This window comes from Callorhinchus milii, unplaced genomic scaffold (genome assembly GCF_018977255.1).
Source record: "Callorhinchus milii isolate IMCB2004 unplaced genomic scaffold, IMCB_Cmil_1.0 Scaffold12, whole genome shotgun sequence".
Taxonomy (NCBI): Eukaryota; Metazoa; Chordata; class Chondrichthyes; order Chimaeriformes; family Callorhinchidae; genus Callorhinchus; species Callorhinchus milii.
Window position 1 is genome coordinate 11924334 of NW_024704753.1, and position 27963 is coordinate 11952296.

At 46.0% G+C, this 27963-nt stretch overlaps 1 protein-coding gene across 1 annotated transcript; it reads right to left on the bottom strand.

Moving 5' to 3' along the window:
* Window positions 1-27923, bottom strand: gnat1 (guanine nucleotide binding protein (G protein), alpha transducing activity polypeptide 1). The gene is made up of 9 exons (XM_007890266.2): window positions 27818-27923; window positions 7667-7709; window positions 7196-7337; window positions 6352-6509; window positions 5538-5666; window positions 4883-5012; window positions 4078-4231; window positions 1601-1811; window positions 1-30 (listed from the first exon to the last, which is right to left on the bottom strand). The coding sequence occupies exons 1-8, from the start codon at window positions 27921-27923 to the stop codon at window positions 1621-1623; spliced, it is 1053 nt and encodes a 350-aa protein (XP_007888457.1). The 3' UTR covers window positions 1-30; window positions 1601-1620.
* Window positions 27924-27963: the final 40 nt, after the last annotated feature.

The following is a 27963-nucleotide window of genomic DNA, read 5'->3' on the forward strand; positions in this document are numbered from 1 at the left end:
GGGTAGGTTTCTTATAGTAATGTGCAATACCTGGCGGGGGGGGGTGGGGGGTGGGAAAGAGAGAGAAAGAGAGACAGAGAGATCAGTTTATAGTTTGGAATGTCACAGCACAGAAAAAAAGCCATTCAGACTATTGAATATACCCTGGCCTTTAACTTCATATGAACTACCTGATCTAATCACACAAGCTGGACAAACAGTGGAGGTTTGCCAGGCAGTGCTCTCAATAGCATGCTACGCAGTTTTAATAATAATCAATAATAAATGCATTTGATATAGTGCTTTTCATGTCTTCGAGACATCTCAATGCGCTTCACAGAATATACTGTAAAGTGAATTGACTTTTTTTTTGTGTGGGAGAAACTTGGCGGCCAATTGCGCACAGCAGTGTCCCACAAACAGTCATGGATTGAAGTGACCAAATTATTATTATTTTGAAGGAATTATCACCCCCAGAAAAGCAATCCGCCAAACGACTAACAACTGGGTTCTGACTTACTGCTGGGTAAACAGAGACATTTGGTGTAAGTAAACGTGCCAAAAGTTTTGCCCTGCCGGGAATTGAACTCTCTCACTTGTGAGGTGAGTGCTCTAACCACTGAGCTACAGGACTCCATGAGCTACAGGACTTTTAGCTGGTTAAACTCCAGCAGTTACCCCAACGCACATTCTAGGAGTCCCCAAACTCTTGCCACAGTGTGCCTAATAATCTCCAGAATCAGGTAAAAGGTGAAATTTCCACTCCAGGGAAATTTCCATGTCTGGGTGGCACATACATGTGGAAGGAAGTCTGTTAAGCAGGTGATGGGTTTCTGCATGTGTCAGACATCCGTCTGATCCCAAAAAATTAATCCCGCTATCTTGCTCATCCCTCACAGTCTTGGATATTTCTCCTCTTTCAAGCAACTATTTCCCTCTTAAAAGAGTTTTAGGACTCTCCTCTGGATTGTGGCCTCTACCTGCTGTGGAAAGGCTAATTTTTTTGTGATTGTTTTTGTTGCTTCTTGTTATAATAATGTCTTGGTTTAGCACATCAAGCAAGTATCTGGAAAATTTTTGTTCCTGTTACTGATAGTGAAAATATCCCATTACAATTTACCCTATCATAACCCATCATAATGCTGAAGGGCTATTATATTTACAGACAGGGTGAGGCTGCGTGTAAGTCCCTGGGCGTGTATCTTAAATTGCAGGTCATTGTATGAGGAGCAGCACATCACGGAAATGATGTAATGTGTTACAGCTCTTATCAATGACAAATGGCCCCAAATATATAGTACTGTATATAACACAATGTGTATATTAGTATTTTATATAACTACATTTGGGTTTTAGTACCACATACACCAATCATTTATATATTGTATGTATAAATAATGTGTTAAATAGTATTAAAACTTATATATAGTTTTAAAACTATGTTACACATTATATTATATATAAACTGCACTTACATTCGGTAATAGTGCCTTTCACATTGGGAGGACGTCCCAAAGTGCTTTACAGAATACACTGCAAAGTGCAGCAATGGTGTTTATTGTGAGCGAACGTATAGTATAAGGTTGATAGTTTTCTGTAGGCACTGCCTATAAACATTTACCTTTAAGTGCGGGGAAGGGTTCAGAAGAGCCCGCAGTCTTTCAGGTTCTCTTTGATGATGATGTCTGTGACTGCGTCAAACACAAACTTGACGTTCTCTGTGTCGGTGGCACAGGTTAAGTGTGAATAGATCTCCTTGACATCTTTCCTCATGTTCAAATCCAGGAACTGCATCTTGATGTAGAGCCCAGCATCATCGAAAGAGTTGTTTCCTGTAGTAATAATAATAATGTCTTGGCTTAGCCAAACATCCCAGAGTTTCACAGGATTCACTGTATTTGTCGATGAACATGGCGATTTGCACACAGCGATGTCCCACAATCAGTTGTGACCAATTTGTTTGGTTCTAATGAACATTCTGACGAAGGATCGTGGACCCGAAACGTTGACTCACTTTCTTTTCTCTATAGATGCTGCCTGACCTGCTGAGTGTTCCCAAAGACTGCTGTTTTTGCTTCAGATTTATAGCAGTATTTTGCATTTTGGTGACACCTGTAAATATTGGTCTGGACACCATGAAATTGCAGCTGGTGGCGGGTGGTCAGACTGGCTCACAGCCCCGGAAATGGCTCCTGAAGACCCATTGCTTCAGATTATCTTGCTTACAGAGGCATCTTTTACTGTAGGTCTGTTACTTAAGCAAATATGTACAGAGCTCTGCTGTCCGTTGGGGGCAGGCATTTTTAGAACTGCTCAGGGCTGGGAGGCAATCACAAGCACGTTTACCAGGCAGACTGCCCTTCATCCCAACACTTCCTTCCCGAAATATGCATCAACCATTCCTGGTCACTGGCTCAACAGAGGGGGTGGGAAGGGAGACGATAGAAAGGGCAGAATACACACAGACACTGAGCCACATAGAGAGAGAGACAACACACCCACACACAGACACTGAGGCACACAGAGAGAGACAAGACACCCACACACAGACACTGAGCCACATAGAGAGAGAGACAACACACCCACACACAGACACTGAAACACAGAGAGAATACACCCACACACAGACACTGAGACACAGAGAGACAAGACACACAGACACTGAGACACAGAGAGAGAGAGACAATACCCCCACACACAGACACCGAGACACAGAGAGAGAGATGGGCAAATGTTACACATACACAGACTGAGGGGAAGAGAGAGAGAATGTGTGTGGGGGAGAGTGGGAATGTTCGGGGGGAGCAGTGAGAATGCGCTGGGGAGGTTGAATGGGAATGCGCTGGGGGGCTTGAGTGGGAATGAGCTGGGGGTGGGGGGGGTGAGTGGGAATGAGCGGGGGGTGGGAGGTGAGTGGGAATGGGCTGGGGGTGGGGGGGTGAGTGGGAATGAGCTGGGGGTGGGGGTGAGTGGGAATGCGCGGGGGTGGGAGGTGAGTGGGAATGGGCTGGGGGTGGGGGGGTGAGTGGGAATGGGCTGGGGGTGGGGGGGTGAGTGGGAATGAGCTGGGGGTGGGGGGGTGAGTGGGAATGGGCTGGGGGTGGGCGGTGAGTGGGAATGGGCTGGGGGTGGGGGTAAGTGGGAAGGAGCTGGGGGTGGGGGTGAGTGGGAATGGGCTGGGGGTGGGGGGTGAGTGGGAATGGGCTGGGGGTGGAGGGTGAGTGGGAATGGGCTGGGGGTGGAGGGTGAGTGGGAAGGAGCTGGGGGGTGGGGGTGAGTGGGAATGGGCTGGGGGTGGGGGGTGAGTGGGAATGGGCTGGGGGTGGGGGGGTGAGTGGGAATGGGCTGGGGGTGGGGGGTGAGTGGGAAGGAGCTGGGGGGTGGGGGTGAGTGGGAAGGGGCTGGGGGTGGGCGGTGAGTGGGAAGGGGCTGGGGGTGGGGGGTGAGTGGGAAGGAGCTGGGGGGTGGGGGTGAGTGGGAATGGGCTGGGGGTGGGGGTGGGGGTGGGGGGGGGGGGGTGAGTGGGAAGGAGCTGGGGGGTGGGGGGTGAGTGGGAAGGAGCTGGGGGTGGGGGTGAGTGGGAAGGAGCTGGGGGGTGGGGGGGTGAGTGGGAATGGGCTGGGGGTGGGGGGTGAGTGGGAATGGGCTGGGGGTGGGGGGTGAGTGGGAAGGAGCTGGGGGTGGGGGTGAGTGGGAATGGGCTGGGGGTGGGGGGGTGAGTGGGAATGGGCTGGGGGTGGGGGGGTGAGTGGGAATGGGCTGGGGGTGGGGGGGTGAGTGGGAAGGAGCTGGGGGTGGGGGGGTGAGTGGGAAGGAGCTGGGGGTGGGGGGTGAGTGGGAAGGAGCTGGGGGTGGGGGGGTGAGTGGGAATGGGCTGGGGGTGGGAGGTGAGTGGGAATGGGCTGGGGGTGGGGGGGTGAGTGGGAATGGGCTGGGGGTGGGGGGGTGAGTGGGAATGGGCTGGGGGTGGGGGGTGAGTGGGAATGGGCTGGGGGTGGGTGGGTGAGTGGGAATGGGCTGGGGGTGGGGGGGTGAGTGGGAATGGGCTGGGGGTGGGGGGGTGAGTGGGAATGGGCTGGGGGGAGGTGTGTGACCCACCATCATAGTCTGGGAAGCAGATGCTCAGGTGAGTTTTCTTGATTTTCTCCAAGAAAACATCCTTCTTGTTGAGGAAGAGCACGATGGAGGTGGCGATGAAGTAGCGGTGGTTACAGATGCTGTTAAAGAGGTGAAGACTCTCGTGCATGCGGTTCTGTGATGGACAGACAGACAGATAGACAGACAGATGATAAACCAGCATCTCCACGATGTTCTCCCGGCATAAACGGCACTTGTGCTTGTGATGGCATTACGGAGCACTCTAACCCTGCGAGGCAAAGCCCTAATGGGTTGGGTGGTCCTAGCTAGACAAGCAGTGGGAAAGCTGGCTAGACAGCCATATCAATAATAAATGCATTTGTTATGGCGCCTTATCACGACTTTGAGACGTCTCAAAGCGCTTCACAGAATATACTGTACAGTGAATTGACTGTATGTTTTGTGGGCGAAACACGGCAGCTAATTGCGCAAAGCAGCGTCCCACAAACAGTCATGGATTGACTCCATTTCAACAATCTACCTCTGGGTTTTCCATGTGGAGGTGGGATGCATGGAATTCTCAGCTTGGCTCGGACATTCTTAAGCATGGGGATGGGTTTTGACATGTTTCAGACCAAAAATAAATACAGAGCAGTTAGGGCGTGAGTCCAGGGCTGAGGTGGACTTGTCACACTGCTCGATTGTCTCTGGGCTTATTTTACGGAGGTCGACATGAGAAACTGGACACCACTCAGGTTCATCAAGCCCTCCCCACTTCCCCCATTCCCTCCTCACCCGCCCCAGGGCCTCGCTCGGAGTCGCTCACCACTTCGTCGTCCTCAACGAGCACCATGTCGTACGCGCTCAGAGCTGCGATGAAGATAATGCAGGTCACACCTTCGAAGCAGTGGATCCATTTCTTGCGTTCGGAGCGCTGGCCACCAACATCAAACATCCTGTACAGGGCAGGGCAGCGCCAAGCAATAACCCACAGCCATCACACCAATACCACCGCACACCCGTACACCATTCATTCCTACCCCACAAACACCCACTGCGCCGCCCCCCCCACCACACACACCCCCACACACCTCACACACACCTCATCCCTCACATGCACCTCATTCCCCCCACACACACACACACCTCATCGTCCACACACACACCTCAGACCCCCACACAGACACACACCTCACACCCCCACCCCCACACACACCCCCACACACACACCTCATCGCCCACACACACACCTCACCCCCCCACACACACACACACCTCACCCCCACCCCAACACACACACATCACCATCCCCCCCCCACACACACATCACCACCTCCACCCGCCCCTCCAAACACACCGCTCCCCCCACCTCACACACACCCGCCTCATCACCCCTCTACACACACACACACATACAAATGAAGTAATCGAGTTCGGGGACACAGTGTCTTGAGTTACTGGGAAGCACTGCTTGTCCATACCTGAAGTTGAGGTCTTTAAATGAGAACTGGGTTTCGATGATGCCAGTGGTCTTGACCCTGGAGCGCAGGACATCTTGCTCTGTGGGCAGATACCCCGGCAGCACAATCCGGTCCAGATCATTCAGGTAACTGGTCACCACAGGCAACAGAGCAGAGGGAAGCAGTCAGCAACACACAGCTGGGTGGGGGCCCCATCAAAGCAGAATAGCTTGTCATTGAGAGCACTATGTGGTAAGCTTACTGCTGCTTGTCCAGCTAGGAACCCAATTAAGGCTTTGGCTTGCAGGGATAATAGGAACTGAGTGGGAGGATTTCCCTGCCCTCAGTGACCAGTCTGCCCCCAAATCCTGCTGAAGTGCTGTGCAGTCATCATCAGTGCCTTGGAGTACTGAGGATCTGCTGGCTCAAGGAACTGGACCTCCGAGAACACTACAGTGGTTTGCATCAATTGTAATATTCTATTGCTGGCCATGTTGAATTGGAGCCAACTGAGCCTCAAAGAGAATCTGTTAAGTGTGCTCTGAGACGCTATTCTGCATGGAGGGCGCTATATAAGTGCAAGCTGTTGTTGTTGTTGCTAACCTCCCTTTTTCTACCCCCCAGCCCCCCGAAGGAAAGCAGAGTGTGGTTGATTGTGTTGTGGAGAAGGTTGGGTTATACATGGTGAACCTGCTTTCCTCTGGTGGCCACAGGGCAGGACTACACACTCATTTATATTTTGTCCCATTCACACACGGAATAAAAAGATCCCCCATGGCATCCCCTTTAAAAGGGAAGGCGGTGTGTGTCATGTGTGATTATCAGAAGGACTCACTAGCCTGCGGAATCATTCAGCTGGTATTCGGACGCTCGTTCGAAGCAGGCCTGGATTCCCGAGTCCTTCCACAGGCGGCTGATGATTTCGTACATCTCCTTTGGCATTGTACCCTCTTCAATCGTATCTGCTAGATGAATCAACTTGCGAGCGTCATCCTGGGGAAATGAGGCAGAGCAGTTATAGCTAGAGTGTTACAGCACCCAACCAGTCCATATCAGGGTTTATTCTCCACACAAACCCCCCCCCACCACCTCCTACTATTCCTCTCTCCCCTCCACTCCCTTCTCCCTCATGTATGCATCAAGTTTCTTCTTACATACATCAATGCTTTCTGCTTCCACCACATTTTTTGGAAGTGAATTCCACATTCTCACTACCCTTAGTGTGAAGCAGTTAAGTTTGCTGTTAGATCTACCACTGGATCCTTTAGGGACCCAATATCCTGGGGATGCAGTGGAGAGGCTTCAGATGGACCAACACATCTGCAAATTCCAGGATCACTGGGGGTAGCGATGCTTTTCACTCAGCTCCTGCGCATTCCATTCCAATAAACATCTCTGGAATTTCCAAGTATGAGTTGGATGCATGGAATTCTCGGTTTGGATCCTTTTAACCATGGTGATGGGTTTCCACATGTGTCAGATACCCGGCTGACAATATAAATCTATCATTGCCCAGTTTATACTTATGCCCTTGAGTTTTTTTTTGTTCAATTCACTTTACACTATACTCTGTGAAGTCCTTTGAGATGTCTCGACCTGATAAGGTGATGTTCAAAGTGTAATGATTATTATTATTAAATATTACATGTGGGAAAGAGAGAGACGGGAGTGGCACTCACCTGCCGGGCGCCATCTCCATATCCCATGTTCAGTGTGGTCATTGCCTTGACGATGGCCATCATGGACTGAAGGGTGTTGCCATAGATGATGCTGATAAACTCCAAACATTCCTCCCGTGAGTAACCATCCTGGTGAATAATCCTGTCAGGGATGCAGCCACGTACATTAGAATATTTACTCTACACACTCTCCACTTCTCTACATACACTCCCCATTATACACTCCCCATTATACACTCCTTAATAGAGAGGGGGAAGCGTGTATTTGTGCGTGTGTGTGAGTGAGCGGGGTGGGACAGTGTATATGTGTGTTTGTGAGTATAGGTGATTGGGGGAGCTGTGTGTGTGTGTGTATATGTGTGAATGAAGGGAGCTGTGTGTGTGGGGGGGTGTTAGAGGGTGGTATCTCAGCAGCCTGGCGATCACATTGAGACTGTACGACGAGTTAACACAAAGAAAAGAAACACTCACTTCATCTGTTTGACGATGGTACTCTTGCCTGACTCGCCAGCCCCTGGAAGGGAGGAGACAAAATAAGCGAGAGATTGGGTGATGTTCTAATAACTCACACAAGAGAAGAGGTTAAAGAGACAAAGCAATGTGTTCCAGGCTGACGTTGGGACTTTGAGCTGACAGTCCAGGCTGACAATCCAGGGAAATGCTGGGGGGAGCTCTGCATTGTTGGAGGGTCAGTCCTTGGATGAGTCATTAAACTTAGCCCATCTGCCGGTAGACATTAAAGATCCCATGGCACTACTTGAAAAGACAAGGGAGTTTCTCCCAGCGCCCTGACCAACAATCCCTCAAATAAAATTGGTCACTAAATTTGTGGGGCATTGCCACACTCAAATTGTCTGCCTCGTTTGCTTACAAATATACAGACGCTGCTCTTTACAGAAAATCTTGTGAAGCACTTTGAGGCTTCTCGATGAGGTGACAAGATGTAGATCTCAAATGCGAGGATGTAGTGTATTATTTCATCGAGTTTCCAAACAGCAAACGTGCACTGCACAACTTGAGCACTAGGTGGCTCTGCAGTATTGGGTTAAAAATCTTGCATTTGATAAAGGGCTTCACAGGATTTATTGTAAAGTCTAGTGACTGTGTATTTGTAACAAAACATGGCAGCTAATTTGCACACAGGAGTGTCCCATAAACAGCCATGGAGTGAATAACCAATTTTGTTTGTGGGATGATTGGCCAGGACACTGGGAGAAATTCCCTTCTATTTTTGAACAGTGCTGTGGGATCTTTGACATTTACTTGAACAGGCAGATGGAATTTAACGCCTCACCTGAAAACATCGCTACCCCGGCACTGCCCTGGCGCATCAGCCTGGATTGTGAGCTCAGAGTGCCGATGGCATGAATTTACACAACGAATTTTAGGATATTGGAATTCTCAGCATAGAACGCCAATATTGTCTGTGCTGGTGCTCGCTCTCCCACTGGAGCTCTCTACTGTAACCCCATTCCCTGCGCTCTCCCCATCGTGTCTGTGCTGGAGCTCTCTAATCCCATTCCCTTGCTCTTCCTGTGTACCTGGTTAAATCTATATTTATGATTACGGAGGTGTAAAAGGAGCTCATGTTATGGTGCCAAGTTGGGGCAGGTTGTTTTAATTCAAGCTATCATTAATAGAAATACTTGAGAAGTATGCATCCTAAAGGTTACATTTACTTCTGATCTTTAAAGTGCTGAGAGCTAGGTTTTTGTTGCGGTTTGTCGCATGCTGTCACTCTGTGCTTGTTGCAGCACAATAAAGAGGGCATTATTTTGTACTGTTTCTCTCAAGTTAGTAACTTCCTGGTTTAGAACACCGACGACAAATTTCATTTATACAACGCTTTCAGGTTGGCAAGACATCCCAAGTGCCTTTGCTCTGCGGAGCCCACTAGTCTGTGTTTCTTGCAGACGCTATATCAAATGCAAAGATTATTATTACATATTATTATTCCTTCTTCTCCTTGTCCCGTTCATTACTTTCTCCCCTGTCCCTTCATTCCATCCTCCCTCACTCCCTCTAAGCACAGAGTTAAAACAACCTGCCCTAATTCAGGTCCACAACATGGGTTCCTTTTACATCTCCCCCCTTGTCCTCGCTCCCTGGTCCCCTGGAATGATCTGCAATGTAAATGTTACTTGGAGTTATCTCTTTACGTGACTTTTGGCCTGAATTGGATACGTGTCTGGTTACCATTTGCTGAGAGTAAATGGGATTCTCCAGGATTTCGCTTTTCTCAAGTTCTGAAAGGACCAGATGTTGCAGATGTAGTGAAACCGGAAAGCCGTTCGCACCCCTGCCTCCAGCCACCTGAAGCACTGGAATGCCTGAGACAACATTGATGTCAGTAGAGTATTTCACACAATCAGCTCTCAAGCAAAGGAGTTGGGCAGCTCCTTTGTCAGGAAGCCTCTGTGAAATATAGTAATAGTTTTTGTTGAAATTCTGCTCTTGGAACCGCTTCCAGATGTTTGGAAAGAATGAGGCAGTGTAAAGCAGCTTTGCTCTCTGTGCTTTTAGAGCTGTATTTGAAGTAACATACCTCACTCGAGGCCAGATTGTGCAGTAGGAGAAATTCTCCTATGCTCACAATCCGCCCACTTTAAAGTGACATTAATGTGTTTAACACCAACTTTCTCTGCAGCTCATTGTCCAGTCTCCTGTGTAAACTGTGTGTAAACACAGCTGTATTATGCACTGTGTGTAAACCATGTGTGCAGTCAATGAAGAAAGATTGGTTGCTAATTGCCTAAGTAATGAATCTCTCCATTGGTTGTGAATCCCACGTTGCGCGTAATAAACCCCTTTGTTTAAGAAATGAGAAGATAAATGTGGAGAAATATCTCATGTCAGTGAGACTCAGTCGCTGGCCCCTCCCCAGCCACTCTGTCCTCAATCAGTAACGTGCTCACCACATGTTGCATTTTGACTTTGCTATGTAAAAAAATGGCTTCTGTATTTGCCTGTATTGTTTTGGGGAGCAGTCAGGTGTCTGACACAAGCGGAAACCCATCCCCATGCTTAAGAATATCCAAACCAAGCTGAGAATTCTATGCATCCCACCTACACAAGGAAATCTCAGAGATAGATTGTTAGTATGGAATGTGCACTCTCTCCCTGGAGGGACACATCCTGCGTACCTAATTCCCAAAAGTATTAGGCACAAGTTAGCAAGAGCCAAGGCTTGGGGACCCAGAGTGTGGGTCTGAAATGTTGTACTCTGTCCAGCGCCTTGAGACGTCCTCCCGACGTGAAAGGTGCTATACAAATGTAATCTTGTTGTTGTTGTTGTTGGAATAACTGCTGGAGTCAAACCAGCTAAAACCGCAGGGTTTGCCATTGATTGTCTATAATTGATTGTGGAGTCCTGTAGCTCAGCGGTTAGAGCACTCACCTCGCAAGTGAGAGAACTGGGTTCAATTCACGGCATGGCGAAATGTTGGACAAGTTTCCTTACTCCACACATCTCTGTTTACCTAGCAGTAAGTAGGAGCCTGGTTATTAGTCGATTGGCGGATTGATTTTCCTGGGGTAATAATTCCTTCAAAAAAATAATAAAAATAAAACTCCAAATTACAGTGCTTTAGATGTTTTGGCTTATGGAGTTCTATAAGGAGGTAAGTTGCTTTTTTGTCCTTTATCTCCTTTGAGTTCTGCTCTTATATGCATTTTCTTCTCTTGCCCTTAGAGATGCAAATGCCATTCCATGCCACTTCTAGGGCTACGGTGACAACATCTTTCAACAAACCTAACACAAGAGTTTGACTATATCAGGAGATGTGGTTAAACTATAAGTGGATCGCAGTGCTTCTACAAGGAGTTTCATTGCAAAGGAAAGTCAGTCACTCCATTAGGAGACAGCAGTTTCACTGTCAATCTATCGAGAGTTTCTTTGTTAAAGGGAGATTCACTTCTCAGCAGATGATGTTCCACTGTAACAGATTCATGGAATGCAAAGGCAGGGGTGATATCAAGCTAATACTATATACACATTTTTTCCTTCATGTCTTTTTTAACTTAGATGGAAATATAGAAAACCTACAAAGGCAATTACTGTACTGTTTTCCAAACACTGTAGCGTTTCTCTCTAAGGGACAGTTAATAGGGTCCAACACAAACAGAAACCTGTTGTTTTTTTCAATTTAACCAATTGTGCTTCTATTAGAGAAATTCCCAACCACCCTGTGCCTCCCAACTTGCAGATCATTCTCAGAAGTGGCACGAATCACAGACTTGTTGAATAGCATACACTTGGGCTCTTTGTTGTACCTTCAGACTAATTTAAAAATTAAATTGTGAAATCGCAGCTTTGTTGAAATCCTATCTTGTAAATTAACCTGTGCCGCTCGCTAGACACTAGTCAATAATAATAATTTATCCTTGTATTAGATATAACGCTTTTCACGTCAGAAGGATGTCTCACAGTGCTTCACGGGATTTACTGCAAAGTGTAGTGACTGTGCATTTTGCAGGCAAATGCGGCAGCCAATTTGCCTAGAACAATGCCCCACAAACAGCTATGAAGTCAATTTGATCTGGGGGCTTGTTGGCCAGGACACAGCGAGCAATTCCCTTTCCTTTTGAATGTTGCGTTGGGATCTTTAACGTTTGCCTGAACAGGCAGACGGGGTATCGGCTTGATGTCTCATGCAAAGGACGGAATCTCTGATAGTGGAAGTCTCCCGCAGCACTGTACTTGATTGTCAACAACAACAATTTGCATTTATAGAGCTTCCTGCATACGAGACTGTGAGCTCGAAGTTCTCGAAGTTCTACTGGATTGATCCCAGATTCTTCTGTCTCAGAGTGCTACTGACTGAGCCAGGCTGACATTCTTCTGAAACGCTTTGAAACTACTCAGCAGGTGAAACGCAGAGATAGTTTCACAGCAAAAGCAGTGAAAATGAATTTAATAATCATCTATAATGTCTGCCTTTGTGTTGTGGAATATGAACGCAGAATATTTCAGGAGAGTGAATTTATGATGAGTTTGTTTCGCCTCGCTGGAGGAACGTGTGCTGAAACTCTGAGCGTGTTGCTGAATATTGAAGCGTTTCACTTCATGTGGAAGCAATTTACTTGCTTTTTTTTGCAGTAATTGGTTCTTTTCTTAGAAAGCGGTGGGAGTTGGGACTGTGTGAGAAATAAGCACGGAGCATATTGATGAGAGGGGCTCAGAGAGAAAATGAGACCCCTTCAGATATTTGCATTGAAAGTGACTGATATTGTGGTGAAGGCTGCCAGGGTCTATTATTTCCCTATAATTATTTTTTAATGGTATAATTAGCCCTTAATAAAGATTTCTACCTGCAGAAAAAAGATTGCATGACAAATGAAGCTGTGTGCAAGGACTGATTATTATTAACTGCAGGGATGTCGGTGGAGACTGGGAGCCTGTGGCGGCAGCTGACATCTCCTCATCTCATTCTCTGACTATGTGACTAAGAGGAACGGCAAACTCATTACTTCTAGCTCTGTATTCTGCTCTGTTATACACACTGTATATCTTGCAAGGTGATTGTCGTATCTCAGCACTTACGAACCATTTGGATAAATACACTGAGGGGAATTAATATGGAAGGTTAAGGGGGAGAGCAGGGAATGGGATTAGAGTGGAGAGCTCGATTCTGGGAGTGAACACCAGCGAACAACATGATGGGGGAAAGAGTAGCAGAAATGAGAATGGAGCTTATAACTCCACTTTATTGGTACTGGGAAAAAGGAAGATAAAAATAGGATTAGATTAGATCTATTTGAATAGAATCTTTAACGTCTCAGCCAAAGGACGGCATATGGTAGTGTAGTGGTTAGTGCGCTTGCCTTGCAAGCGAGAGGACTTGGGTTCGATTCCCGGATGGGGTGAAACCTTAGGCAAGTTTCCCTAATGCCTCTGTTTACCTAACAATAAGTAGGAACCCGGTTATTAGTTGATTAGCAGATCGCTTTTCTGGAAGTGATATGAATTATTATTGTTATTATTATAGATCAATACCAGAGAAGGTTGAGGTTCGCTGTACCATGTCACCACCCCTTCACTGAAGCACTTGTTTTATCCATAACACCTGCACCACAAAACACTCTCTGTTTGATCCCTAAAGTGACGAGCGTTGTGTCAGAGTGGGCCGGGCAGCAGTGAGACTGTGAAGAAGATTGGAAATGTCGGCCGTCAAGTTTACATCTGGTTCAGGATTTTCTTACGTGTTTCGGAACTGATTTGCCTGATTAAAACAGATGGCCAGGCCACATGTACTCTGCCCTCTACTGGATCAGGTTCAGCAGTCAGAGCAGCCAACCCCACTCCCCCCTCCCCCGGAGTAATCCTCAGGATTAACTGACTTTGAAGAGAATAATGGTTGCCAGGTAACCTGTGTACTAAACCGCTGACACTAGCAATACGTGACGGGGTCAGGGACGGCAGATGTCCTCAGCACTTCGTAAACTGGGTCAAATGGGAACAACAAGTGATGAGGCTGTTCTTATTGTTTCCTTATTACAAACCGATACTAACACAGGCATTTGTGGACGCTCACCTATTGTTACAACTCAGGGGCTACACGTCAGGCGCTGACTGGATCACCATCCATAGTTGGACACTCCACCTGACTGAGCCAGTCCAGAACCTTGGCGTCTTGTTTGACCCTCACCTATCCTTTCCACCCCACATCTGTGCCATGACGCAGTCTGCCTTCCCCCTACTCCGCAACCTCGCCCGGCTCTGCCACTGTCTCGTACCGCAGAGCATCAAAACCCTCATACGCATTTTCATTACATCGAGGCTTGACTATGCAAACTCCCTGCTTGTCAGCCATCCCAACTGCTTCCTCTACAGGCTGCAGATTATCCAGAACTTTGCAGCCCGTGTCCTCTCCCACACCAGACTCCATGACCCCATCACCCCCACCCTCGGCCAACTCCACTGGCTTCCCATCACACAGAAGGTACAGTTCAAGATCTTGATACTCACTTTCAAAGCCCTCCATCGACCTACTCCCCCCTACCTTTGCGACCTCCTAACCCCCTACCATCCTGCCCACCCCCTCCGCTCAGCGGGCTCCTGCCTGCTTCACATCCCCCGGCTCGATTGCCCCACCATTGGCGGGCGGGCCTTCTGCCACTCTGCCCCCACCCTCTGGAACTCTATCCCACAGTCCCTCCGCCTCGCCCCCTCCCTTGCCTCCTTCAAGACCCATCTCAAGACCCCTCTTCAACTTTGCTTTTGGTCACCCTGCTTCCCCAAAGGCTGATCATGGGATCACGCACAAAAATATACAGTCACTACACTGTACAGTGAATCCTGTTAAGCACTTTGAGACATCCGCCAAGTTGAAAGGTGCTTTATGAAGAGCAAAGATTGTTATATTATTAGACATTAGGTGAAAGGTTGAAAAGATTGCTTTTTTTTAGCAATCAATGTTTAAGAGACCTTATTCCCTCCTGTCAAGTCTTTGGTTGACCAAGGAGAGCTGATTCTCTGCTGCTCAGTGTTCTTCCCACCATCAGGGCTGGGTATCGCCAGGGAGAGAATGCTGATTGTAAATTCAGTGTCCTATCACTCCACAGTGTGCAAACTTCCATTGCAACTCCGTCAGGATGTCAATCACAGCTCCATCTCTGAAGTAAGAATGCTACCAACCGAGTCACAGCGACATGATCACCATACAATACACTCTTTGGGTTGTTGTTCGCTTCCATTATGTGCTCAATCTCTCAGTTTAGACCTCAGGGTATTGGAATTCCTGTCCATTGGCTTCAAAGCTAAGGAAACAGCTGACAGATAAGTGACCTTGTACTCATTAGTGAAATAAGTAAGGTTAAACAAACCCTATTTATTGAGGTATTATTGAGGCAAAAACAATGTATTTGCCACACTAATGCAATGCCTTTGCTATAAATCTACCATCCCCATGGTGAGGATTACAGCTCACCTGTGTTTGACTATCAGCAGCATCCTCATTAGAGGACACTTTAGGCATCTTGTTGCTGATAGTGTCTAACATACCTGCATTATGTGAGACAAACCCTGACATCCACAGTGATCAAAGTTGGACAACTTCCTTTTTATTACCTCTCTAGAATCTCTCACCTAGAATTGTACCCATCAGTACAGATCCCAGTGAACCCTAGCCCCATAGGTCACGGAGGCTGAGTGGCCACTGTGCATCTCCTGTAGCTCAGTGGTTAGAGCACTCGCTTTTGCAAGTGAGAGACCTGAGTTCAATTCCAGACAGAGGGCGAAACCTTGGGCAAGTTTCCTTACTCCACACAGAGCCTAATAATAATCCCTTCCTGAAACAATAATAAAATTGGTCATTTTCAATCTACGACTGTTTGTGGGACATTGCTGTGCGCAATTGGCTGCAGCGTTCGCCCACAAATATACAGTCAATTCACTTTACAGTGTATTCTGTGAAGCGCTTTGGGTCGTCTAGAAGATGTGAAAAGCGCTATATCAAATGCAAGGATTATTATTATTATTATTATTATTATCTCCCTTGTTTCCAGTACACAGCAGTTCCTCTGGCCGTGCTCACTGCCGTACTATCATCGAGTGGTATTCCTGTGTCAATGTGAGGAGGAAGCAGTTGTGATCGGTGACTCACTGGCACTGGTCCTGGTGCTATTTGGAAAACTGTGGTCAGAGATTTCCTCACTGCACTCTGAGTGGGGGCAGTCTCAGATGTGCCGTTCTCCAGGTTAAACCTGAAACACTGTCAGTGACATCCTCAATGGAGTGCGATGCAGGGAAGCACCTCACCGCTGATGGTCTCTCAAGTGTATCGGAGTGACACGATACCTGTGTGTATTCTAGGACATCTTAGGTGAAGTATCTGGAGTGCATCAGGCTGCACTCATTTATTGATCAAGTAATTGCCGGCAGAAACCCTTACTGGTCCTGTGATGTCCTGTAGGCTTTTTGCCTCACTTTCTCTTGACTCCTTGTCATCCCTGCTACAGAGCCTCTACTCAATGCACAGGATACCACAGAAGGGAGAAAGCAAACACCATTAGACTATTCAATCCCTATTGTGGGGCATTGAGCTGGTGTGTTTGCTTACATAATCTTGTGCATTCAATGGACCTTTATTATTTATGAACCCTTTCTTATCCTGTATCGATTGAGACATCAATTTTGGTCACGTTAAATTGACTGCAATATTTGCTTTGTAACAACATTGACTTTGTTTCAACCCCTCCACCTGCAAGACTCTGTATAAATGCAAGTATAATAACATTCAATATCAAATAGCTGATGGCGAGATTAAGGCCATCATTCAATCTCCGATCATAAACTATTTTTACGATATCATTTGAGCTTTTCCAAATTGGATTATGCTGCTTGCAAGTTGCTTCCAGCCGGATGTTCCATATCCTTCGGGGCTATAGCAGTGAATTAGTACCTTATCTGAAGTTCACGTGGCCAAGTCTATTTGAAACATGTTCTTTTTTGCTCTAGGTGAATCCATTCAGCTGTAGATCCATTGGTACTCTAAGTAACTGAGTAAACAGTGTGAGGAGAGAGTGCCCATTTCATTCCAAAACAAAGGAATTTCCATGTGTAGGTGGAATGTATGGAACTCTGTTTGGCTTGGGTACTCTTAAGCACTGTGATGGGTTTCCATATGTGTTAGACAGACCAAAACAAAACAAACTCTGGGCCTATAGCATTTAGTAGTTAACTCCAGTGGATTGTTAGCAGAAAATCAGGGGGAAGTTAGAGGAATTTTTTCACCTTGGATGTTATTACGTGATGTGGAATTTGCTACCGCAAATGACTGTTGATGCTTACTCCATCAAATTGTTCCAAAGGGAACTGGATGAGCAACTGAGCACTAAAAAAAATTAATTAATATATTAATCCTTGCATTTGATACAGCACCTTATCACACCGTTAAGCCATCTCAAAGTGCTTCACAGAATATATTGTACAGTGTATATGTTGTGACTGTATATTTTGTGAGCGAAACGTGGCAGCCAGTTGCGCCCAGCAGTGTCCTACACGTGGAGTAAGGAAACCTACCTAAGGTTTTACCCCACCCGAGAATCGAACCCGAGTCCTCTCGCTTGGGAAGTGAGAACGCTAACCATTACACTGAGGGACTCCATGTGAGGAGAGATCTGGACAATGGGACTGATTTGAAAAAAAATGTGATTTAACAATGGGTAGCAATGCTCTTTATCTGTGCAGGAAATATCCACATTTAGCCACGAGGAGTTACTCTAGTGAGGAGCGAGCATCAGTATCTGCTGGGTGACCTACAAGTGCACTGTTATTTCTATAGCATTGCCTGAGTGACTATCGTAGGGATGTTCTGTCATCAACAGGGTCATCAACTTGTTCTGATTCTTTGGAATAAATCTGAATTTGGAACAGTTGGGCTATGATCTGCCTTTACCTCATATAAATGTGTAGTTAAACAAATATTTTAGCAAAGTGCACAGCACTAAAGTGTTCATGTTCCAGCATGAATTTATGCCTCCCCCACCTCCATCTAGATATAATAATCGATATTACAACAACAACAACAACACGATTCCATTTATAAAGCGCCTTTCACGTCAGGAGGACGTCCCAAGACGCTGAAATTAATCCTGGATAGCACTTAATCACTTGATGAAATATCTCAAGCGCTTTACAGGATTTTACTGTGTATTTTTAGGCAAGCATGCAAGACAATTTACACAGCAATGTCTCCCAAACAGCAGTTTGACCAATTTTATTTTGGGGCTTGTTGGCCAGAACTCCAGGAGAGAACAACTCTTTATAAATAGTGCTGCAGGATCCTTAATAATAATAATAATAATAATAATGGTATGATGAGACATGGGTTTTACATCTCACTCAAAGGACGGCACTTCCAACAACATTGGAGTGTCAGCTTAGGCTATCTGATTCCAAGTTCTGAATTGAGGCTTGAACCCATAACCTTTTAACTTGTAGGCGAGAGTGCTACCACTACGCCAGGCTGATACATGGCGGACGGTGTCCAGCTGAACTTTGGTTTAATATCTCATCCGAAGGATGGCACTTTTGACAATGCGACACTCCCCCCACAGTGCACTGGACAGTGAGCTCAAAGTTCCACATTGAATCTACAACCTTCTGACTCAGAGGCAATTGAGCCAGTCTGACACACATAAGAGGTCAAATAGCCCATTCCCATTCAGAAACCCAATTCTGAGTTTCTAATTTGTTGGTTTCTGCAATTTTCCTGCAGAAAAGCTGAAAATCAATGTTTGAAGAACATTTGCAAAATGTACCAGTTTAAGAACATGTGGTACCTCAGACTTTATTCTTCACAATGTGAAGTTCCTTCTAATCTTCATTATTAGCTACACCTCTATTTTTGTGTCATCTGCAAATTTATACAAATGGAGGAAAGCAGTGGTCCTAACACTGACATTGGGGGGGGACACAATTTATATTTCTTCATTGCAAATAACTACCAATAGTATTTAAGATGAAGCAAGATATATACCCATGTGGGTGAAGGGAACAGCAGGGTATTGGGTATGGGGGGCGGGGTAAGAGATGGGAGTATAAACACCGACACGGACTGTTAAGGCCGAATGGCCTGTTTCCATGCTGTACAATTTGTGTAAATAATTTTTGAAATTCCTTAAATTCCGTCTCAGCCTGCAAACTTTATTTTCTGCAATTCTTTTAAGGAGATTTGTCAGACATGTACAAAACCAGCTTCCACCCTGAGCCAGAATTGAAGAATGTTTCAAAATTCTGCATAATTTTATATTTTGAGATTCATTGTCTATTATTATTCTAAGGCTCTTGGTTGCAACCAGTCTGTGTGTATAACACCTAAAGATGACACAGTCACTGCTCTTTACACTAAATCCTGTGAAATGAATTGCTCATGTGAAATGACATGTATATCAAACATAAGTATTATTATTATTATATGCTGTGAAGCGCTTTGGGATGTCCTCCTGTTGTGACAGATTATGTATCAAATGCAAGCATTATAATTATTATTACCCTCAGTAGTCGCAGCATGCTGGGTTTGATGCTTGCTGCTTGTCATTCCCCCACCTACCCCCTGCCCTCATCCCCTTCTGACTCCAACTCCCAGCTCGGGTCCAAAACCTCTGATTGTCCAGCGTCTTGGGACGTCTTTTCAACCTGAAGGGCGCTATACAAGTGTTGCTGTTGTTGTTGTCTCTCAGACGCAAGAGCACCTCACATTCTGGGCTTTCTGTGAATTTGTTCAGTGGACAGGTCTTTTTTAACTGAATTTGTGCCGTGATAACATTGCAAAGCACGAGGGGAAATGTCCAACCTGGGCAGAATTTCCATCTTTGCACAATAGAAAAAATAATCCTACATGGTTCCTGTAGAACTTGTGGTCCATGTCCTTCTCTATTGACTGTCTGCACACCCGCCTTTCCCTTTCACACATTGATGTTTCTGCTCTCGTCTCTGAGTGAGAAGGTTGTGGGTTTAAGCCCCCATGTCAGGGACTCGCAGTCTAGGCTGACCATCCAGTCCAGGGCTGGGGGAATAATGCATTATTGGATAGGCCATTCTTATTAATATAATAATAACAATCCTTGCAATTGGTGTAGCTCATTTCATGTCATGTGGATGTCCCAAAGCTCTTCACAGGATTTGCTGTGTGTTTTGTAGGCAAACTTAGCAGCCAGTTTGAACACAGCAATGTTCAACAAACAGACCAGAAGTGAAGTGATTGTCATATCATCTGAAGGATGGAACCTCTAACAATGCCGCACACCCCCAGCACTGTGTTGAATTTTCAGCCCAGTCTGTCTGAGTTCAGTCTGGCTATGGAGCTTAAACCCACAACGTTCTGACTCAGAGGCGAGAATGCTAATTGTATTACTGTTACTGTTAAAACAGCCAATTGTTTACCAACCAATGCTGTGCTCACTGCACGCAGATCAGTATAATGTTTGGGATGTAGTAAATCTATCCTCCCCCTAATGCCACCATCCTGGTGTGAGCCAGTCTGACTAGGAGAGCAACACATCTCACCACGATCAGGGGTTTGGCCCTAGTAGCTAACTGTAGCTTGACAGAGTTCTGGTATGATATCCTCGTGGCGATTCTACCATTTATTGTTACGCTGTTTATATATAAGATAGAGCTCCTCCTATTCCTCACTTTAATTCCAACTTAACCCCCCCCCCCCACCCACACTGAATCCACCATCTTTTTTCCCTTTTGGAATCAGATTACAATTAATTCAGTTCATCCTGTCTCAGTCAGTAGCACTCTCTCTTCCGAGTCAGAAGTTTGGGTTCAAGCCCCATGTTATGCCTTTGAGCTCATACAGTCAGGGATGAGATTCCAGTGGGGGTGTCAGAGGTGCTGCCCTTCAGATGAAACTTTAAACTAAGATCCTGTTCGCATGATCAGGATGTTAAAGATCCTGTGCTGGTTTTGAAAAAGAGAAGGAAGTTTGCCCTAGTATCCTGACCAACAATGCCCCAGATAAAATTGGTCATTCACTTCATGGCTTCTTGTGGGACAGTGCTATGCACAACTGGCTGCCATTGTTCATCTACAAATACACAGTCACTGCAGTTTACGATAAATCCCGTGAAGGGTTTGATGATTTGATAAGGCAAATATTTTTGATATAACAAACGCAAGAATTATATCATGCAACAGACTCACTCCCAGTGGGAATTGGGCTGTGCCAACAATGACAACTTACATTTATATAGTACCTTTCACTGGGAGGTTATCTCAAAGAACTCAAATACTCACTTGTTTATCCAATCATCCAACCTTGTTTTATCCCATTTCCTCTTCCCCCTCCTCTCTCCCCCCCCCTCCTTTCTCTCCCCACTCCCCACCTTTTCTCTCCTACCCTTCCCTCTGCCCCCACCTCTCACCCACCCCACAGCCACCTGTCAATATAGAGGAGGAGAAGCAGAGGGAGAGGGTGAGGGGGCTCTAGTTAAAAAAACTCAGGAAATAAACCATGTCACTCAGCAGGTCACATAATAATAATAATCCTTGCATTTGATATAGCGCTTTTCACATCTCGACATCTCAAAACGCTTCACAGAATATACTGTAAAGTGAATTGACTGTATATTTGTGGGCAAATCTCGGAGTCAATTGTGCACAGTAGTGTCCCACAAACAGTCGTGGATTGAAATGACCAATTTATGATTTTTTTTTCTCAAAGGATTATTATCAGGCATGTGGAGTAAGGAAACTTGTCATCTCAAAGAGAAAAAGAGCAGAACATCTCAGGTGTGGCTCCAAGCCAGAGGTCTGTCAACCTGAAATGGAAATAATAACCCAGTCTTTATTTTCTATTTTACATCCCTTCTGTAACCTGTTGCCAGCACTTTCTATCTTTATTGCAGTTCTTCATTTGTTTACTTGGGCTACCAAACCCTAGGGCTTTCATTTCTTTTGGAACATTAAGTAAGGGAAGGAAATAGTATTTTTTTATTAAAAAGATAGATATTATTTCCTCTGACTGAAATGAAGAACATCCAGCCTATCACAAACATTATATTGTGCTAATAAAACAAAGCAATCTGAAGATTGGGGATATTGTATCCCTATTTCTTGTAATAAACTAGAGAAAATAGCCAAAAGAAACAGCATTCAAATGAAATGAATGTGATGAAAAGAGCAGGCGTCCTCCTTCCTCTGAGACCTAAATCAGATTCAGTCTCTCCAGAGCCCACTTTAAAGCCATCAGCTTCAGGACAACCAAATGTTTTCGGATCAGTCAGTTGAAGCATCATTAAGTCTACTTGAATGAGTTGGTGATTTGAGGGATCTATTATAGGAACATAGGAATTGCTAGATAAAAAAAAGTCTGTCTAGTCGCCTTCTACCATCCTGGTAGTCGCATACTACAATAATGGAGATGTTGATAAATCCTTCCCTCTCTAACCAATCAATACCTCTCAACGAACAACCCTTCAGCTAATTTTTTTTCTCTCTGAGTTTGTGTGCCTTCTTTTGTTACTCTGGATTGTTCCTTGGAATGGCTTTAGTGAAGGCATATTTGTGTTGTGAAGGTGTCAGTGTCTTAAGTCTATGCACCAAAGCTGTCTCCGGTTCAATATCCATTGTGTCCAATGCTGTGTCTCCACCCATCTCTCCAAATCATGGTGACTCTCTTTATATACTATATATATATATATACACTATCCAAACAAGGAGAGAAAACCTTTTTGACCACAATTTTAACCATCATCCCATCCCCACATATATTATACACATATATGCTGTGTTTTGTCCACAAAATACACAGTCAATCCGCTTTGCATTATATTCTGTGAAGCACTTTGAGACGTCTCAGAGACGTGACAAGGTGTTATACCAAAAGTAAGGATTATTATTATTTTACTCCAATCAAATTAAGAATAATCATCTTAAGAATCATCCTAAATATGTGTGTAAATACATTAGTATTTAAAATAACTGACAATGGTCATCTCATCGCTTGCTAATTATTAATTGCTAATTAAACACTGAGCTAATTAAACACAAACATCTAGAATACAGAGTGGTTGGGATATGGAATGCTGAGAGAGATGGCTGAGACAGAATCCATATTAGCTTTTAAAAGTCAACTAGATAAATATCTAAAAACTGTACAGGTGTGGGGAAATGGCAGGTAAATGGGACAGAAAGGATTGCTCTTAAAAGAACAGCACCAACCCAATAATATAATATATAATATAATTTAATATAAGAATGGCCTTCTTATATGCTATAAATTTCTACAGTTCTTGTGGTTTTACTGTCACTTGTGCTACAGTCTCTGCATTAGCTGCACTGTAGTCATTAAATAATGACTGTTGGAGGAGAGAAACAAATAATAATAATAATCCTTGCATTTGATATAGCAGCTTATCACGTCATTGGGATGTCTCAAAGCGCTTCACAGAATACACTGTAAAGTGAATTGACTGTATTTTTATGGGTGAAACACGACAATGTTCCCACAAAATGTTGTGGATTGAGTGACCAAATTACCAAATTATTACTTTTTTCTGAAACGAATCACTAAAGAAAAAGTAGCTACACTTCCCAGTTTCTGTAGTAAACTATCCAAACTGGGAGACAAAATCTTTGACCACAATTTTAACTATCATTCCCTCTCCACCCTCACGACAACGACAACAACATTACATTTTTGTATAGTGCCTTTTCACGTCGGGAGGACGTCCCAAGGCATTGGGGTACGACCACCCGAGTTTGAGTGCCAAGCCTTATTCGCTGTTTGGAGGGTCAGGAGAACTATATGGCTTCAATGTCCCTTGTCAAAATGTTGTTGTTACGTGATTACTGCTCAGCACATCTCAGACTGAACTTGAAATCAGAGCCTGTGAAATTTCCACACTAGCCATTCAAAATGTCTTGATGTAATCTCACAGTGTATACGTCAAAAGTCTCCTATTCAATGTCCAAGTCTATGACCACTGCTGTCATCAACAAATACAAATTTAATTTTATAGAGTGCCTTTAACATCAGGAGGATGTCCCAAGGTGCTTAATAATATGTCCTTGGCACTCAAACTGGGGGCGGAAGTCAAGGAGGGTGGGGTGGGGAGCGGAGGGCAAAGATGACTGAAGCATGTTCAAAAAGGTAGGTCTTGAAAGAAACTTTGAACAAAATGAGGGAGGGAGCGAGTCGGAGGGACTCCGGGAAGGAGTTCCAGAGTTCGGGGAGACATAAACTGAAACCCTTCTTGCCTGTGTTGGGGCAAGTAGGAAAGAGGGACATGAAGCAGGCCGGTGAGTGAAGGGAGTAAAGGAGTTGGTAGGGTTTGAAGAGGTTGCTGACATAAGGTGGAGGATACAACAACAACAACTTGCAACGGCCTTCATCTCAGAGCGCTTGACCACATAATAATAATAATAATGATAAATTGTTATCATCCTTGGGATCTTTAATGACCATCCGAATGTGGTTTAACAGCTCATCCGAAAGATGACACTTCCGACAATACAGCGCAATGTCATGTCAGACTATGAATAGAAATGGAAGGGGACATAATCCAGATATGAGCAGATATTCCTTTTATAAAACACATGGCATTATCTCAAGCGTACATGCACAGTTCAGCAATTCATTGGCTTGAGATAATGCCATGTTGAGATGTGATGTACATAAATCTTCTTACTCTTATCTTCCCTCATTCTTTCCACCTCCCCCCGCTCCTGGCAGCAGGAATAAGGGGATGTCATTCAGAAAGAAACAAGTTTCATTTGGACAGTCAGGGGAAATACGTAGCTTCACATCACTTTTGTCAGGACATTGCTACAACAGGTTTACTGCTCAGCACAATTCAGAACGAAAACGAACATGAAATCAAAGCCTTGCTATATTCTCGCTTTCACAGTATTAGATAGTAAGTACATTAAGAAGATTAAAAAAAACTTCAAAAGAGTTCAGATTGACTCCCTTACACTTACACAACAAGTGCAATTTTGCAAAAGAAATACATGTTCATTCTCAAAATCCTCCAGATGCCAGGACCGTTACTTGATGCTTTTATAGTTGAAATTTGCCTGAGTTTTACATTTCTGAGATTCCGAGTTCCAAAGTGTGTTCCAGTTGTGAGTGAATTCTAGCTTCACATGGTCTGTTTGCTTTTTGCCTGAGTGATATTCTTAGATTGAGCTAAAGCGTTCTAGTCATTTGCTGAAAGCTAGCTAGCCTTTCACTGTTTAGATTTGCTCCAACACATGAATGGGATCCATGTCTGGAATACAAAGGTTTTCTACCTGTACTTGTTCTTTATCTAATCAGGTTGGTGATTAAAATAATTGGACATAATTGCACTTGAGTTGCGCAGGCCAGATTCTGTTCGAGTCCTGGTCGACTCTTATCTTCAAGCTTTAGCATCTCTGAATTGGAGAAGGAAGACTCGTCCAGGCTTCTAGAGTACCTCCAGCTGGACATCAAATCAGATTGGGATCAAACTTGGCTTTAATGCTGCTCCCATGATCGAATAGCCAACTGCCACTATACAATGGGGCTCAGGAGACCAATGGGCACTTGAAAAAGGTGTCAAAGGAATTGTCCCACAGGATAAAAAGAATTGGGCAAGGAGGCAGGAGAGGGGAGATGATTAGGAGGAGAAAGAAAATCATTAAAGTAAAAGCAGCTTTGTTTCCTATTGTACATGGGACACCCCTGCCCCCCCACAGATCTGGAGAGCTGAACCAATGCCTCAGAACCTGTTGACTGGTTAGATCTTCAGCACAAAGTAATGCAGGTCTTCCTTCTCAATGCACACATCTATTGGCTCAGAGTATCATAGAATCATAGAATCATAGAATATTACGGCACAGAAGGAGGCCATTTGGTCCATCGAGTCTGTGCCGGCACTATGACAGAGCAACTGACTTTTATTAACCCTACTCACCAGCTTTCTCCCCATAACCCTGCAAATCTGTCTTCTCCAGATACCTATCCAGTTCTCTCTTAAAAGCTGTTATCGAATCGGACTTCACTGCCCTTTCAGGCAGATCATTCCAAATTCTAACAGCTCGCTGAGTGAAAAAAATTCTTCTAACCTCCCCTCTGCTTCTTTTGGTAGATATCTTAAGACTTAAGACTCTACCACATCCCAACTCCCAACTCCTCCGTCCCCCCCGCCACCCCGCGCAGGTCATCTCCTCCAACCTTCACTGTGAGGAGATGCTGGATTTCCTTGAATCCAAAATCAAGGGAATTCGCTCCGCGGTCACTTCCTCTCCAACATCCACCCACCAGCCACCCCTTCCCTCCCACACTCTGACTCCTACCCATCCTCCCCTACACACTTTCATACCCGTTTCCCCACCCTCTGTCACCAAACTCATCCTATCCCTGAAACCCACCACCTGCTCCCTTGACCCCATCCCCACTCCACTCCTTATCTCCCAGCGCCACCTCCTTGCCCCACATAGCACAGACATCATCAACCTGTCCCTCTCCTCTGGCTCTGTTCCCATTCCCTTAAAAACTGCCACCATCACTCCCACCTTGAAAAAACCCTCCCTTGATGCGTCGCAGCTATCAAGCTACCGGCCCATCTCCAACCTCCCCTTCCTGTCCAAGGTCCTGGAACGAGTTGTCGCCTCCCAGCTGCGCTCTTTCCTCTCCAACCATTCATTACTCGAACCCCTTCAGTCGGGTTTCCGTGCTGCCCATAGCACAGAAACTGCCCTGGTCAAGGTCACCAATGACATCCTGACCATCTGTGACCAGGGCTCCCTCTGCCTCCTCGTCCTCCTCGACCTATCGGCAGCATTCGATACGGTCGACCACGCTATCCTCCTCCACCGCTTGTCCTCCCACCTAAACCTTCAAGGCCCTGTCCTTGAGTGGTTTAGGTCGTACCTCTCCCACCGTCTTCACTTTGTCTCCACAAATGTTTTTTCCTCCGGCCCCCGCACTGTCTCGTGCGGTGTCCCTCAGGGCTCTGTCCTCGGTCCCCTCCTCTTCACCCTCTATATGCTCCCCCTGTGGTGACATCATCCGCAGACATGGGGTTAACTTCCACATGTATGCGGATGACACCCAACTCTACCTTTCCTCCTCTACCCTCAACTCCACGACCACCGATGTCCTGACAGCTGCCTGTCCGACATCGAGTCCTGGACGAGAGATAACTTTCTTCAGCTCAACGTGCGCAAAACTGAGGCCCTCCTGATTGGCTCGCGTCAGCGCCTCCGCACCTCAGGCGCTGACAGCATCAGCATCCAAGGCTGCACTCTCCACCTCTCAAAGCCAGTCAGGAACCTCGTGTTTTGTTCGACCCTGAGCTGTCCTTTCTCCCTCATATCCGCGCCACAACTGGCACCGCCTTCCATCACCTCCGGAATATCGCCAGACTACGGCACTACCTCACCCCTCACGCTGCTGAAACTCTGGTCCACGCCTTTATCACCTCAAGGCTGGACTATGGGAACTCTCTCCTCGCCGGCCTTCCCGGCCCTCCCTCCACACTGCAGGTCATTCAGAACTCTGCAGCTCGTGTACTGTCCCGCACCAGGCTTCGGACCACATCACTCCCACCCTCGCTCGCCTCCACTGGCTCCCCATCCCCCAGAGGATCGAATTCAAGATCCTCATCCCCACCTACAAGGCCATTCACGGCCTCGCTCCCTCCTACCTCTCCAACCTACTATCCCCCTACTTACCTGCCCGTACCCTCCGTTCCTCTGGCTCCGGTCTGCTCCACATCACCCGCCCCAACTGCCCTTCCATCGGTGGCCGGGCCTTCAGCCTGTCAGCCCATAGGCTCTGGAACTCCATCCCCCAGTGCCTTCGCCTTGCTTCCTCCCTTTCCTCCTTCAAGGCCGGTCTCAAGACCTTTCTCTTTGACCGTGCCTTCACCTCCCCTCTCGACTCTCTACCCCCTCCTCGCTCCTTCCCTTCCCTCCCCTCACCCTGACCATTTCCCCCCTGCTCAGGTCCTGACCGAACTGTACAGCGCTTTGGGACGTCCTCCCGACGTGAAAGGCGCTCAATAAATGGAATCTTGTTGTTGTTAAGACTTAAGTATCAAGTAGCAGGTAGGAAGCTTAACATGCTGTTTTCTATGGGTGGGGGGGTGAGGGTCTGATATTTATACTGTGGCCATTCTCTCACAGGGTAAGGGGTTATTTACCGAGCAGCAGTAGTTTGACTGTTCTTGCATCTTTCTCGGCATCTTCCTTCAACTTCTTCTCCAGCTCCCTTGAGTGCTTCTCCTCAGCACTGGCTCCTGCTCCCATGGCGATGAGGTTCTGGAAGAGCTGTTGCTTTCAGAAGAAT